The sequence below is a fragment of the Rousettus aegyptiacus genome, unplaced genomic scaffold (genome assembly GCF_014176215.1).
Source record: "Rousettus aegyptiacus isolate mRouAeg1 unplaced genomic scaffold, mRouAeg1.p scaffold_m13_p_14, whole genome shotgun sequence".
Lineage (NCBI taxonomy): Eukaryota > Metazoa > Chordata > Mammalia > Chiroptera > Pteropodidae > Rousettus > Rousettus aegyptiacus.
The window spans coordinates 33,605,425-33,621,589 of NW_023416289.1; the positions used below are offsets into that span (position 1 = coordinate 33,605,425).

At 38.7% G+C, this 16,165-nt stretch overlaps 1 protein-coding gene across 5 annotated transcripts in view; it reads left to right on the plus strand.

Annotated features, from left to right (window-relative positions):
• LOC107497619 (zinc finger protein 850) overlaps nucleotides 1-3,616 on the plus strand; it is a 38,322-nt gene extending 34,706 nt beyond the window's left edge. For all 5 annotated transcript variants that reach the window (XM_036232188.1, XM_036232190.1, XM_016119637.2 and 2 more), the window contains one exon: nucleotides 2,086-3,616. In XM_036232188.1, coding sequence (XP_036088081.1) covers nucleotides 2,086-3,278 — 1,193 coding nt within the window. In that variant the 3' untranslated portion in view covers nucleotides 3,279-3,616. The remainder of the gene's footprint in view (nucleotides 1-2,085) is intronic.
• The last annotated feature ends 12,549 nt before the right edge of the window (nucleotides 3,617-16,165 follow it).

Here is a 16,165-nt window from a genome sequence, read left to right on the forward strand (position 1 = left end):
TCTGTTATCCAGTTTGATGATGTCTCTGCTATGGCAGCTCTGCGTCCTCACACTGGGAGGTAGGAGGGCTCAGCAGAAGAACAATGGATACCACCAGCACTTCTGCCTGATAGAAAGTGTCACCTCCAGCCCTTACTCAAACAACTCAGTGTCCTCCTAAAAGTCTCTGGTGCCCCCCGAGCATCTGACCTGGTGCTGTTGCTCCGAGTGAGCAGGTCTGTCACCGCGAAAGTCTGCTCGTGGACTCCACCCCTTTAAGAGGCGTCTGCATCCACGGGCTGCTGCTGTCATAGCCTTTGTCCCACTCAGCCACTTGGGACCGGGCAGCCTCACGTCTTTGCCCCCTCCTATCTTCTATTGTTGCAGGGTGATTTCTTCTTTCTCTCCCTCATTGTGAAGCTTCTGTTCCTCTAGATCCCAGGAGACTCTGATTGCTGTTTACTCCGTGCTTCCATCTCAACTTTGATGTGGTCGCAAGAGGAATAAACAAAGCTTCTATCATCTACGCTGTTTTGCTGGTTCTGCTGTTCTCCATTTTTCCCTTTAACTTATGCTGTTTATTATAGAGTTCCTAGTGTTCCCATGTACCCAGACTGATTTTACCAAACAGTTGGTGATCCTAGTCTCCCAATATTCTCAAGTTCCTTTGCCTAACTTTACATAGCTCTTTTATTATGCTTCAAACCTGTTATAATGCCTGGGGAAAAAAATATTGTTTTTTTGGAAATACAAATATAATAGACAGGAGTAGAAAGTGGGCCCTGAGAAAGAACCTAGAGGAACAAAATAGATCATGTATTAGAGGGAAGGTTGAGTAATACTACAATTTCAATTGAAGATTAAAAGAAAATGTACCTCAGTATAGTGGTTGAAATGGGGGGAAAAAAGATAGTCATAACTATACATAAATGACAGTGAGCATTGATAGAAACATATGTGTATATGGAGAAACGATTAGATAGGTAGGTGATTAGGTATATATAATATCATTTTTCCATTTGCATCATTTAATAATCTAGCTTCGTGATTTTGTTTCAATCAGAGGAAAGCGATGAAGTAAAAAGCATATATTTTCAGGGATTTGAGAGCGATTAAAATCAGAGACAGGTGTTTAGAACTATTCTGTAAGCACAATAATTCTTAAGTACTTTCCCTAATTCCATATCTGCATAATATTTCCCTTTATACCCTATGGAACACCTTTTATTAGTAAAATGTTCCTTATTCTCTAGTGAGTGAAATAGCCATTGTTCCTGCCCCTTAAGGGTTTTAACAGTAAGAAAATAAAATATATATGAATGAATAAATGATTGTATAATTCTAAAATCCAGAAAATTGCAATGAGAGAATGAAGAATGAATTTAAATAGAGTTGTGTAGCTCAGACTTCCTAAGGAAGTAACTTTTCAACTGAGGCTTAGAGTATGCTATGCAACCGTGGAAAGAGCCAAGTTTAGAGAATTTCTAATAAACTGAATAGTCTGTGGAAACTTTTGAAAAGGTAAAGAGCTTGGCTTATATCAGATGCTCAGAGATGATAAATATGTAGTACATAATGAGCATTGGGAGAAGAGGATTGAGAAGTTTGATAGGATTTTGATTGATATAAGTCAAAGAAAGATATGGAGGATTTCATAAGCTGTGGTAAGAAATTTAAATGTTATTCTAAGTGCAGTTAGAAACCACTGAAAAAGTCTAGGCAGAATTCTTAAATTTTGTGCAACATCAAAATTGGCTGGTTGATTGCATTAAAAATAGGAAACCTAAGACCTATTGGTGTAAATTCTTATTTAATTGATGTGAGGTAGTACATAGACTATTCAGGTGATTCTGATCTACACTTGAATTTAGAAACTACTGACTTTACCTTTTTTTTTTCCTAAGAATCTCCCTCACCTTTCTTAAGTGTTTATGTTCTTGACCTCTTTTGAAAATTGAAGGCCATGTACACCATCTTTACTTCATAAAGACATTATTTTCAGTTTTCCCTCCATTTCTACCATAGAAATTTTATTTTTCTCCAAAGAGAAAACAAACAAACAAAAAACAGAAAACACCATGTGTTTACTTTCTTGTTATCTTTCAGACGTGGAGTTCAGATGTAAGACCAAGGAATTGTGTCTTCGAAAAGAAATCTATGAAGTAACATCATCCCAGTGGATGATAACAGAAAAAAGTCATAACCTTTTGGGCTTTAGTGTCAGAGATAACTGGGAATGCAAAGGCCAGTTTGAGAGGCAAGAGATAAATCAAGAGAGATATTTTGGGCAAGCATTAAAGACTTATGAAAAAATGCCAGCTTGCAGCCTGCAGACATCTCTTATTCTACATCCACAAATTTATCCTGGAGAAAAACTCTGTAAATTCAAAGAATGTGGGAAAGGCTTTATTTATGGCTCACGACTTATGCAACAGCAAAGAATTATTATTGGTGAGAAACTCTATAAATGTAAAGACTGTGGTAAGGTCTTTAGTCATTTTTCCTATCTCACTGAACATCAGAGAATTCATACTGGTGAGAAGCACTATGAATGTAAGGAATGTGGAAAAGCTTTCATTCGTGGTTCACATCTTATTCAACATCAGAGAATTCATACAAATGAGAAACCCTATGAATGTCAGGAATGTGGGAAGGCCTTTAGACAATCTGCACACCTTACCCGACATCAGAGAATTCATACTGGTGATAAACCTTATAAATGTAAGGAATGTGGGAAATCTTTTATTTGTGGCTCAGAACTCATTCGACATCAGAGAATTCATACTGGTGAAAAACCCTATGGTTGTAAAGAATGTGGGAAGGCCTTTAGACTGCATTCACAGCTCGGTCAACATCAGCGACTTCATACTGATGAGAAATCTTATCAGTGTAGGGAATGTGGAATGGCCTTTATTCGTAGTTCACAACTTACTGAACACCAGAGAATTCATCCTGGTATGAAACATTATGAATGTAAAGAATGTGGGAAGGCTTTTATTTGTGGTTCCCAACTTTTTCAGCATCACCAAACTCATACTGGTGAGAAATCTTATGAATGTGCACAATGTGGGAGGGCCTTTATTTGTGCCTCACAACTTACTCAACATCAGCGAATTCATACTGCCAAGAAACCCTATAAATGCAAAGAATGTGGGAAGGCCTTTATCCGTGTCTCAGAACTTACTCGACATCATAGTGTTCATACTGGTGACAGACCCTATGAATGTAAAGAATGTGGGAAGGCCTTTAGACAGTCTTCACACCTTAATCAACATCAGAGAATTCATAAGCTAACATAACGAATATAGAAAATCCTTTACTTGCCATTCATTTATTATAGAGCATCAGATTTCATGCTAGGGTAAAATACAGTGGACATGGAAATTCCTTTGATCTTATTCTCACTTTTTTCAGAAACAGAAATTTTAATATTGAAAGAAATAATAAATGTGGAGTTTCTATCATGACTCAAACCTTGTTGAAATTCTACAAATTTATATTAGAAAATGTGGTAAATGAGAAAAGCTACTATTTACTTTTATGTGTCATTAGGCAAGTTATTTAACTTCTCTGTGCTTAAATTTACTAATTGGTAAACTGTTGACAGTATCTACATGTAATAAAGAGTCTGACTCCAGTTTTGATGTTTGACCACTGACATTTTAAGCATTACCTTCCCTATTCACTTTGGCCCTACATCTGGAAAGCCTGGTAAGAAAGCCTGTGTGCACCTCCTCCTTTGGAGCCAGTGGGAAAATTAAACTGCACATTCCAGCCCACATTAAGTTCTACCTGCTGTCTACTATAAAAGCCAACCTATTCTGTTTGCTCAAGCTACTTTAGATCTGCTTGTGCAGGCCATGTACTGCCTAGGAGTCCCTTCTGTGAGTAAGAAATTTTCAAAATCTGTTGATGCATGGAGTATCGTTAGCCTCAAAATTCAATGTAAAATTCAGAGAGGTCAATCCCAATTCCGTGGAATGACAACCAAATAATTTGTGTAGCTGGCAGGACATTCTCTAGGCTTTTATCACCACTTTAAGATCTTTCTTTTCTTGCTCCTAGCTTACTAAATGGGTAAAACTACTTTAAATAGTGTGGGAGATGGCTCTGCTTTTTGCTAGCAAGGTTGTGTTTTGAGTTGTGCTGTTCTGTGCTGCATTCGCTGAGTCCTGCAGAGCCTCTGTTATATATTTTATCAATCTAAGTCAGAAGGTTTGATAATTGGTATTTAGGAATGGGTTTATGTGGCCCTGGGTTTTGTGTTTTAGCCTGGATATATCTTAGAATTATGTATCTTAGTTCCAACATAAACTATGACTGATGCTAGGCCCAGGGGAATGACTCTTAGCTTATGACTCCTGATTGTGTGTCTCAACCAGACATTGACTCCTGCTCTGTAGAAATGCTCAAGGGAAAGACTGATACCTTGTACAATATATGCACCCATCAGCTGGTTGCTTGTGAAAGAGCAGTCATTTGAGAGTGAAAAAGCAGTCATGTGGTTTGCTAAGGTCTGTACTCTTAAGAACAGAGACTGAGACCTTTAAATATTTCTTATGCTGCTATAGCCCATGCCTCTCTTACAACAAAGATTCTGATCCATAGGGTTATTTGAAAGAACATCTATTGTGGCACAGACGCTTAACAGATCCTACTACTGAAGGAAGAACCATTACAGAGTTTCCAAGGTTGCCCTCTAACACTGCAGAACCCTCACCAGAAGATCTGGTGTTGATAACACAGCAATTTGGGCTTCTTTAGTTATTTCATCCTAATAACACCCCCAAGGAACTCCAGGTTTTTCTCGGACAAACTTTACAGAGCATCCAGTCTCCTCACCCAAACCTAGGGCCATAAGGTGTAGGACCCACTGCCTCATTCCCTGAGTCAATGGCAACCTCTCTAGCCTCATAGGGATATAGAGGCCCCTGGGACCCCTGCCACCACCCACACATAATCAATTGTATACAACCATGGTGATCTATTATTCACCACACAATATGTAACCTTTTATGGCCTTTATTGATACCAGTTTCTAAATCATGGCTATCCCCAGACACCCCACTAAATTTAAAGGAGGAACTCACTATTCTTTAGGGGCATTACTAGACATAAGAATAAAGACAAACAAGTCCATCTTACCATGACCCTTGGCACAATAACTACCTAATTTTCCAGTGGTCACATTTCATCTACCCACTTTGGGATTTCCATTATTGGAATAGATGCTCTAACCAGTCATGTGGTCCATTATAATAAAATTAAAACTTTGGCTTCATGAAATGGGACCTTACAGATCTGCTCCAACCCATTAAAATTGTTGATATGGCTCAGTGTAAATCAAAACAGGGCCTTTGTTGATTGAGATCCAGTATATAAGATCTATTAAGAGAAGAGGTAATTATCCCCACTGTTTCTCCATTTTACAGCTCAATTTGGCCTGTCTTAAACTTGGAAAGAACGGTACATTACAGTGAATTATCACAACCTAATGCCGTGGTCCTATCCATTAAAATGAGGCCTATCATAATTGAAATGACCAAAAGTGTACAAGTTTTCAGTTATGAGTAAATATGTGGGATCTATAGTCACAGCATGGTGACTATAGTTAATACTGTATCGTATACTTCAAATTTGCTAAGAAAATTAATCTTAAGCATTCTCATCACACATACAAAAAGGTAACTGAGGTGATAGATGTGTTAATAAACCTGATGGTGGGAATCATTTCTCAATATGTACGTGTGTGTGTGTGTGTGTGTATCTAAAATCATTACATGTATACTTTAAATATATACAATTTTATTTTTCAATTATACCTTAATAAATAACGGTAGGAGGAAGAAATGCCCAACACCATTCAAACCGCCACTGCTAAACACTGCTCCTATCAATTTAGCTAGTATGTTCTATTCAGTACCTAGTTCAAAAGTCTCAGTTCACATTCAGCTTTGAAGGGATGCAACATTTTTACTTGGTTGCCCAAAGAGTACCTAAGTAACTCGGCTATTGTACACAACCTCTTGACAAGATCTCAATCAGATCCAGGTGTCTCTGTGTTCCCAGGGTATGGCAATACATTGAAGACAGTCTCAGATTAAGATATTCACTAAACACTGACAAAGGACAATAAAACATTTCCCACTGCACTTACTGAGAGCGGATGGGCTATTGCCCCACATGAGGTTCAGGGGCCTGTTGCCTCAGTCTAATTCTTAGGCTTCATCTGGTCTGCCCAGGGGCAGCTCTATTCCTGATGTAGTTAAAAGGCAACTTCTAACTTTATCAGCCCCAACAACTCTCAGGCAAGCTCGAAACCTATTAGGTCTTTGGCTTCTGAAGGAAACATATTTCTGTTTACAAATATTGCTAAAGCATCTTTATGCTGTCATCTGCAAACCACTGTGAATGGGGGCCCTTTACAACAGAAAGCCCTAGAGTTGATCCAGATGACCATATAACATTGCTACCTTTACTGACTCCTGGAGACTCCTTCATGGTGGAAGCTCTGGCAACCACCCGTTATGTTTCTTGGGAGTCTGTGGGCCACCCATGGTGGCTATAAGTTGCCAGTGAGTTTCCATTGCAAAAAGCTGCCTACTTCAGCCCCATGTTACATGCCATTAGAGCTACAGCTGCTGACTGCATACTAGGCCCTTCTGGAGATGGAGGCTATCACAGGACCTGGCCTTGTGACTCTCAATACCCAGCTGCTCAGTATGCCCCGGGTCCTAGAAACTGTCCTGCAAGCTCGGCATGGCCACTGAAATCTTCCTGAAACTGAGTGGCACCTACAGGAAAGTATCAAACATGGGCTTTCTGGCATATCCTACCTGCCAGATGCCTCCATGCTGGAAGAGCTCATTCCTGTCGCAGACCTCTTGGCTATCTGGGGGAACCCCTTGGAATCAACTGAGTGAAGAGCAAATGGAGTTCATGCATTTTATGGATGGTAGCACCACTATCTCACATGTTGGAGCTTGCTGGAGGACTTTTTTATTCCTTAACCAAAACATCCCTAATAAAGGATGAGACCTAAGGGTCAGCTCTACTGGATGTACTCCAGGCAGACATCTTGGCGTTGGAGGATATCCTGGCTGACAATCCTGGACCAATAATCTGGCTATTTAATCCAGCCAATGGCAACAACAATTTCTTCCTACCTCTTTTGTATAATAAAGAACTTTAGGTGATTACTTGCCTCTTAGGCATCATCAAATATACAAACTAAGGTCATACCAAGGCTCAGATTGCTTAGGTGTAATTTTATGCTCAAGCTACTAAACACATATTTTAGAGACTCTGTGGCCAAAACTTCCTCAGATGACATTCCATATCCCATTTGACTGGTCTGGTGGACTCATGAAATGTCAGAGCATAGAGGAGCTTCTGCCTGTAATGCTTTGGATGAATGCCAAAGGCTTTCCCTATGTTCTGTCATGGCTAATGTGACAAACCACTGTACTCTATGTGGGAAAATCTGTCATTAGAAATATTACTGGTGGGGTGCCATCCCATAGCAGTCCTGCCCCTGTGGTCTCTAGCAAATAGATTTTATCATACCACTGTTCTCTGCTGGTGCCACTCAATGCCTTGACCATGGTGAACACCTACACCAGCCTCTTACATGACCCGCCCCAACTTTGACATGCAAGTGCAGAACTCCTTTATATGGCCTCATAAAACATTCTTCATTCCCTTAAGAGTTCCAGACTGTCCACCAAGGCACTCAAAACACACAACCTTGGCTTCTTAAAGATATTCAATGTAACTGCTCGCAGCTTAAAGCTGCTAATCTTCTAAAACACTACACTGGCTTACTAAAATAAACCTTATTGAAATTGCAAAATCAGTGGGGCCTTCTAAATGAGTCTTCCTCCTGCCAGTGGCCTTCATTAAATGAAATTCCTGGCCTCTAGTGCCTTCTATCAAAATGCACTGATAACACATCTGTTAGTTGCCTTTTCTTGCCCTCTGGGTGACACTTCACAAATCAAGGTTTATGAAGATAGTGTTGAACTAGAAATCTCCCCTTTTCTATCCCTTTTGAGTCTTTCCCCTACTCCCCGTTTTGATAAATTTTTAATAATAATTCATTCACTATTGAATGTGCCTCTGGCAATCTGCTAGGGCTGTTCAGGCGCCCTTCCCAGGGTTAGATTCCTAGAGTTAGCAAATGACTCTCTTTTGAACGTACCTTTCATATGCAAGCGAATCAATCTAGATCCCTAACCCCCAATTGCCTATTTATTGGACTCTTGTACTCCTTTATATTTCAGGCCAGTTTCCCCCTGTTCTAATCACCTCAGGGCCAGGTATCAGACAAGGAGGGATAATACCTACACCTGGGGCCCACTGAAATGATTCAAACTAGCCAATCCTAAAATCCTGTCTATCTTGCCTTGCTCATTCCTTCCTGTGAAAACCATAATAAAGGCTGTTTCCCCTCTCTCCCTGTGACTAAACTTAGTATTCTTTCGTGCTGCCCTGTGTGGCATGCATGGCATGTGCCCTTCCTCCACTGGGAGCTATGAGTAACATAAACTATCTTTTGTCTCCTGATCTGTTGGCTTCATGATACCAAAATAAAACTAAGATTCACATTTTAAAACATAGTCTCATTCCAGATTGTCCCCTAGCTCAGGAATGTGGGCTCGCACCAAACACAATGACCTGAAATTGGGACAAAATGTCCACATTATGCTTTTGCAGGTCAGCATCTTCAGGTGCTTCAGGCTACAGCACCCATATGGCGCAAATGTTATTGCTTGGCTTTGTAACGTTTCATTTCCTGGATATATCTACTTTGGTTAATAACCTGTGCCTGGGATACTGCAGGCCACTGGGCAAACCCAAGCTGAAAAAAGTGACAGCCTACTGGGCTGTATTTTGGTTTCACTGTTGCCCATACCAACTTGAGTTCTTTAATGCTACTTCCATAGCCAACCACTAGATGGCAATATAATTCCATTTCCACATCACTGGCAAAAATATAGTGTAAAGCAAAACCTATTAGCTGTTTTATTTTTATTTATTTATTTTTGGTTAAAGATGACTGAGTTTTTGCTTTTCTTTTTTTATCCCCATCCCCTCACCTTCCTCACCCTTGGCAACCATCAGCTTTTGCTCTATATGTGTCTATTTCCATTTTATTTGTTTATTCTTTTGTTATGTTTTGTTTTAGATTCCATATGTAAGTGAAATAATACAGTATTTGTCTTTCTCTATCTGACTTATTTCATGTAGCATACTATCTTCTAGTTCATCCATGTTGTCTCAAATGGCAAGATTTCATTCTTTTTTATTGCTGAGTAATACTGCGTTGTGTACACACACACACACACACACACACACACACACACACATCTTTATCCACTCATCTTTTGATGGACATCTAGGTTGTTTCCATATCTTGGCCATTACTAATAGTGCAATAAACATAGAAGTGCATATAGCTTTTCAAATTAGTCTTTGTTATCTTTGGATAAATACCCGGAGATGGAATTGCTGGGTTGTTTGGCAGCTCAAGTTTTAATTTTTTAGGAATCTCCTCCATACTGTTTACATAGTGGCTTCATGAATTTACAGTCCCACCAATAGCATACCATGGTTCCCTTTTCTCCATATTCTTACAAGCACTTTTTATTTGTTGAATTATTGGTTATAGCTATTTTGACAGGAGTGAGGTGGTTTTAATTGTATTTCTCTGATGATTAGTGATGTCGAGCATCTTTTCATGTATATTGGCCATCTATATGTCCTCTGGTGAAATGTCTGTTCAGGTCCTCTGCCTATTTTTAAATTGGATTCACTGGGTTTCTTTGGCGTTAAGTTGTATGAGTTCCTTATATATTTTGGATATTAACACCTTATTGAATGTGTCATTTGCAAATATATCATTTTGTTGGTGGTTTGCTTTGCTGTGCAAAAAAATTTTATTTTGAAGTAATCCTACTTGTTTATTTTTCTTTTGTTTCCAGTGCCCAAGGAAACACATCCATAAAGATTTTGCTAAGACCAGTGCCAAAGAGTTTACTGCCTGTGTTTTCTTCTAGAAGTTTTGTGGTTTTACGTCTTACATTTAACTCTTTAATCGATTTTGAATTTTGTGTGTGTCTGCGTATGATGTAAGAAACTGGTCTAGTTTCATTTTTTGTATGTGTCTGTCCAGTTATCCCTATACCACTTATTGAAGAGATTGTCTTTGCCCCATTGGACATTCTTGCCTTTTTTGGTCAGAAATTACTTGTCCATATAGTTGTGACTTTATTTCTGGGCTCCCTATTCTGCTCCAGTGAGCTATATGTGTCTGTTTTTATGCCAGTACCAATATGTTTTGCCTTATAGTATAGTTTGATATTAATGGTGCGATACCTCTGACTTCAAGATTGCTGTGGCTATCCAGGGTCTTTTCTGGTTCCATGTAAATTTTAGAATTATTTTCTAGTTTGGTGAAAATTACTGTTGGTATTTTGATAGGGATTTCATTGAATATGTAGATTGCTTTGAGTAGTATGGACATTTTAATGATGTTAATTATTCTTATCCATGAGCACAGTATATCCTTTCACTTTATTTGTATCTTCAATTTTTTTCTTCAATGTCTTATTATTTTCTGAGTATAGGTCTTTAACCTCCTTGGTTAAATTTATTCCTAGGTATTTTATTCTTTTTGGTGCACTTGTAAATAGGATTGTTTTTTAAATTTCTTTTCTGATAGTTTGTTATTGGTATATAAAAAGGTAACCAACTTCTGAATATTAATTTTATATCCTGCTACTTATTGAATATATTTATTCTAATAGTTTTTAAGGTTCTCTATAGTATCATGTCATCTGCAAATAATGACAGTTTTACATTTTCTTTTACAATTTGAATGCCCTTTATTTCTTTTTCTTGTCTAAGACTTCCAAGGCTATGTTGAATAAATCTGGTGAAAGTGGATATCTTTGTCTCATTCCTGATCTCAAGGAAAATGCTTTAAGCTTTTCACTAGAGTGTGATGTTACCTGTGGGTTTTTTTTTATATGGCCTTTATTATGTTGAGGTGTTTTCCCTCTATTTCTACTTTCCCAAGAATTTTTATCATAAATGGATGCTGGATTTTGTCAAACTCCTTTTTCTGCATCTATTCATATGATCAAAAGATTTTTATCCTTCATTTTATTCAGGTGGTATATCATGTTAAATGATTTATTAAACTAAACTTTCATCCCAGGAATAAATCCCACTTGATTATGGTGTGTAATCTTTTTAATGTCTTGCTGAATTTGGTTTGATAATATTTTGTTGAGGATTTTTTGCATCTATGTTCATCAGGGATATTGGCCTATAATTTTATTATTATTACTTTTGTAATGTCTTTGTTGGGCTTTGGAATCAGGGTAATGGTGGCCTCATAAAATGAAGTTGGGAGCCTTCCAGCTTCTTAAATTTTTTGGAATAGTTCGAGAAGGATAAGTGTTCATTCTTTGAATGTTTGGTAAGATTTACCTGTGAAGCCATCTGGTCCAGGACGTCTATGGGGAGATTTTAGATTACTGATTCAATTTTGTTAATATTAATAGGTCAGTTCAGATTATCTGTTTCTTCTTAACTCAATCTTGGAAGATTGTATATTTCTATAAATTTATCCATTTCTTCCAGATTGGTTGAATTTGTTGGCATGTAATTGTTCATAATATTTTCTTATAATCTATTGTATTTCTGTGGTGTTAGTTGTACTTCTCTTTCATTCCTGATTTTATTTATTTGGGTCCTTTTTTTTTTTTCTTGATGAATCTGGTTAAAGCTTTATCAATTTTATCCTTTGAAAGAACCAACCCTTGGTTTCATTGATTTTTTGTATTGTTTCTAGACTCTATTATTCATTCATTCGTTCATTCATTTTTTATGATGACACTGGTTAACAAAATCCAATGTTTCAGCTGTACACTTCAACAGTAAGGCATACATATGTTTACACCACGTGTTCATCTCTTATAACTTCTCTCTTTCACCACATATTTGACCCCATCTACTTCCTCACTCCCTCCTGCCCCTTACCCTCTGGTAACCACTAGTTTATTGTCCATGACCATGAATCTCTGTTTGTTTGTACTGTTCATTTGTTGCTTTTAGGTTTATATCTCACATGCAAGTGATATCATGTGATTTTCAACTTTTTCTGTCTGGCTTATTTCGCTTAGCATGATTATCTTGCAGTCCATCCATGTTGTCGCAAATGGCAATATTTCATTTCTTTTTATGGCTGAGTAATATTCCATTGTATATATGTACCACAGCTTTTTTTGAAATTTCCACTCTGATCTTTATTATTTCCTTCCTTCTACTCAATTTGGGCGTTGTTTGCCCTTCTTTTTCTATTTCCTTTAGATGTAAAATTAGATTGTTTATTTGAGAAACTTCTTGTTTCTTGAGGTAGGCCTATATTGCTCTGAATTTCTCTCTTAGGACTGATTTCACTGTGTCCCATAGATTTGGGGTCATTGTATTTTCCTTTTTGATTTGTCTCAAGTTACCTCTTAATGTCTTCCTTGATCTCATTGTTAACCCATTCATTGCTTAGTAGCACGTTATTTAAGCATTATGTGTTTGTGTATTTTTCAGTTTTTTTCCGATGTAATTTCTAGTTTCATACCATTGTGATTAGAGATTACATGTGATACGATTTCTATCTTCTTAAATTTACTGAGATTTGTTCTGTGGCTTAACATGTGGTCTGGCCAGTAAAATGTTCCATGTGCATTTGAAAAAGATGTGTATTCTGCTGCTTTGGGGTGAAATGTTTTAAAAATGTCAATTAAATTTATATGATCTAATGTGTCATTTAAGGCTACCCTTTCCTTATTGATATTATTTCTGGAAAATCTATTTGTTGATGTCAGTAGGGTGTTAAAATCCCCAGCTATGTCTGTATTGCTGTCAATCTCTCCCTTTATGTTGGATAATATTTTCTTTATGTATTCAGGTGCTCCTATGTTGGGTGCATAAATGTTTATAAGGTTATATCCTCTTTTTGGATTGATCCCTTGGTCACTATGTAATATCCCTCTTTCTCTCTTATTATAGCCCTTGCTTAACATTTATTTTGTTTGATAGGAGTAGTGCTACCTCAGGTTTTTTTTTTGATTTGCATTTGCTTGAAATATCTTTTTCCATCCCTTCTTACACTCTGTGTGTGTGTGTCTTGCACCCTTAAGTGGGTCTGTTGTATAGCATATGTATGGGTCTTGTTTTTTCACCCATTCAGCTACCCTATGTCTTATGATTGGAGAATTTAATCTATTTACATCTGAAGTGATTATTGATAGGTACATAGTTATTGCCATATTATTTTTTCATGTTTATGTTCTTTCCCCCTCCCTTTTTCGTAAAAAATCTCTTTAATAGTTCTTGTATTACTGGTTTGGTGTTGATGAACTCCTTTTGCTTTTTCTTGTTTAGAAAGCTCTTTATCTCTCCTTCATATTAATTGATAGCCTTTCTGGGTAGAGTAGTCTTGGTTGTAGTTTATTGCTTTTTACTGCTTTGAATATTTCCTGCCAATTCCTTCTGGCCTGCAAAGTTTCTGTTGAGAAATTGGTTGACAATCTTATGGGTGCTCTGTTATATGTAACAGACTGCCTTTCTATTACTACTTTTGAGATTCTCTCTTTGTCTTTGACCTTTGACATTATGATGTCTTCTTGTGGGCCTCTTTGGGTTCATCTTGTTTGAGACTCTGCACTTTCTGTGCTTATATGTCTATTTCCTTCACCAGGTTAGGCAAGTTTTCTGTCATTGCATCTTCAAATAGGTTTTCAATCCCTTGTTCTCTCTCTTCTCCTTTTGATATTGCTAGGATGCAAATGTTGTTATGCTTGATACTGTCCCAGAGGCCCCTTAAACTATCCTCATTAATTTTTTTTCTTTTTGCTGTTTCTATTGGGTATTTTCTGCTACAGTGTCTTCTAAATTGCTGATTTGATTCTCTTCTTCCTCTATTCTGCTTTTGATTCCTTCTAATGTAGTCTTCATTTCAGTTATTGCATTCTTCATTTCTGCTTATTTTATGATTACTTTGTCCTTTTTAATGCTTGTTATCCCTTTGTTGAAGTTCTCACTAAGTTCCTTAAACATCCTTGTAACCATTGTTTTGTATCTGGTAGTAGATTGTTTTCTCCATTTTGTTTATTTCTTTTTCCAGAGTTTTCTCCTGTTGTTTCATTTGGGATATTTTGTTTATTTGTTTGTTTGTTTTGTTTCCTCATTTTGGCTCTCTCTATGTGTTTGTTTCTATGTATCAGGTAGATCTGCTATGTTTCCTAGTCTTCGGGTGATGTTTTGTTATGGTTTGAAGTTGGCCACTGTTTGTGTTGGTACTGGGGTCTCTTAGAAGAGGCTCCTGTGCAAGCCTAGGTCACCAGTCCCTGTGATTGGTCTGGGGGTATTTGGAAGGAGCTACAAAATGATCCACAGTTTGTTGCTGCTAAGCTGGACCTGGAGGTGTGTGGAAGAGTACATACTGCAAATAGAGACCAGCAGTTATCAGTACCAGGCTTCAAGCAGCTCAGCAAAAGGTGAAGGCAATCCTGAGGACTGCTATAGCCTGCCAGCTATTCATAAGGTTCAGATGCTGAAATATTTTGGGTGGTATGAGATTTGGGTGGGGTGGGGTCTCAGGGAGTCACCAGTGTGGGGTAAGTAGTATTCAACAGGTTAATGCAGTATCAGATTTGGTGCCAGTGCTAGCACCTAGGGCCAATCCACAAAAGTCTCAGAGTCAGTGGAGGCCAACTGCCATCTTCTTGGGGCCCACAGACCCCTGAGAGTTATCCAAGAAAAACTACAGTGTATGGCAAGATTGCCTGCCTGCCAGCCATGAAAAAGCCTCTGGTGGTACACAAGTTGGGTGGGGTGGCATTCCAGGGAGTCACCAGGGTGGAATGAGTGGGGCTTACCAGGCCAATGAAAATTGGCCATGTTGGGGGTGGTAATGCTCAACATGGGAAAAATGGTATCTGCTCTCTGGCTATATGGGAGGAGGGCTCAACACAGGGACAATGGTGGCCCTCACTCTGAAGCCACACAACTTAGTTTCTCTCCCTATGTCTGTGTAACCTCCCCAGCTGCTGCCCCTCCACCAGGAACCAGGGTGAGTGCCTGGGAGTGAAAGGCCTGTAAGCGGGCCTTTTAAGAGGATGCCTAGGTTTCTAGTAGCTTTACATCTTACCAGAACGAACAAAGTCCTAGCTGATTTTCACTGCCAGATCTTGTGATGGTTCCTTTTCCCAGCACCAATGCTCCAGGCTTAAGAGCCTTGTGTGGGTCTGAGATTCCTCGCTGTTCCTCATCCTCTGAGGAAACACCTCATCCAGTGTTTCGATCCTCTTCTTCCCCATTCTGTCGATTCTCTCTAATAATGTGTTCTCCGTTTCTGACTGGTTCCCTTTTAGAATTTCCATTTCCATTTTTATGTAATTTTTGTCTCTTTGTTAAAGTTCTCACTGAGTTCATCTACACTTCCCTTAATTTCATTGAGCATCTTCGTAACCAGTATTTTGAACTCTGCATCTGTGAGATTGCTTGACTCCATTTTTCCTTGATCTCTGTTCTGTTCTTTCATATGGTTTCTGCTTCTTTGTCTTCACATTTTGGCTGTCTTTCTGTGTCTGTTTCTATGTACGAAGCAAAGCTCCTAAGTCTCCCAGTCTTAGAGTGGCTTTGTGTAGTAGGTGACCAGTGGCACAGTCCTGAGAGGGGTTCAGCTGCAGGCCAAGTTTAGCCCCAACCTATGCCCCTCCAGGGCTGCCTGTTAAAATTCATCAAGCAATCCACAGATGCTATGCTTATAGGTGCCTTAAGAAGCCACTCCAGAAACTGAGGACAGCTGCCACCAGAGGGAGTTTTGGCTCTGCTCAGCAAAGAGCACCTGACTCTCTGAGGCTATACCTGGATGTGGCTTGGGTGGGGCCTGAGTTAGGGGGAGGCTGAATTTCAGTGAAAACTCTGAGTGAAGTGACCTCTGTTATCTAGTCTGATGATGTCTCTGCTATGGCAACTCTGCGTCCTCACACTGGGAGGTAGGAGGGCTCAGCAGAAGAACAATGGATACCACCAGCACTTCTGCCTGGTAGAAAGTGTCACCTCCAGCCCTTACTCAAACAACTCAGTGTCCTTCTGTAGGTCCCTGGTGCCCCCG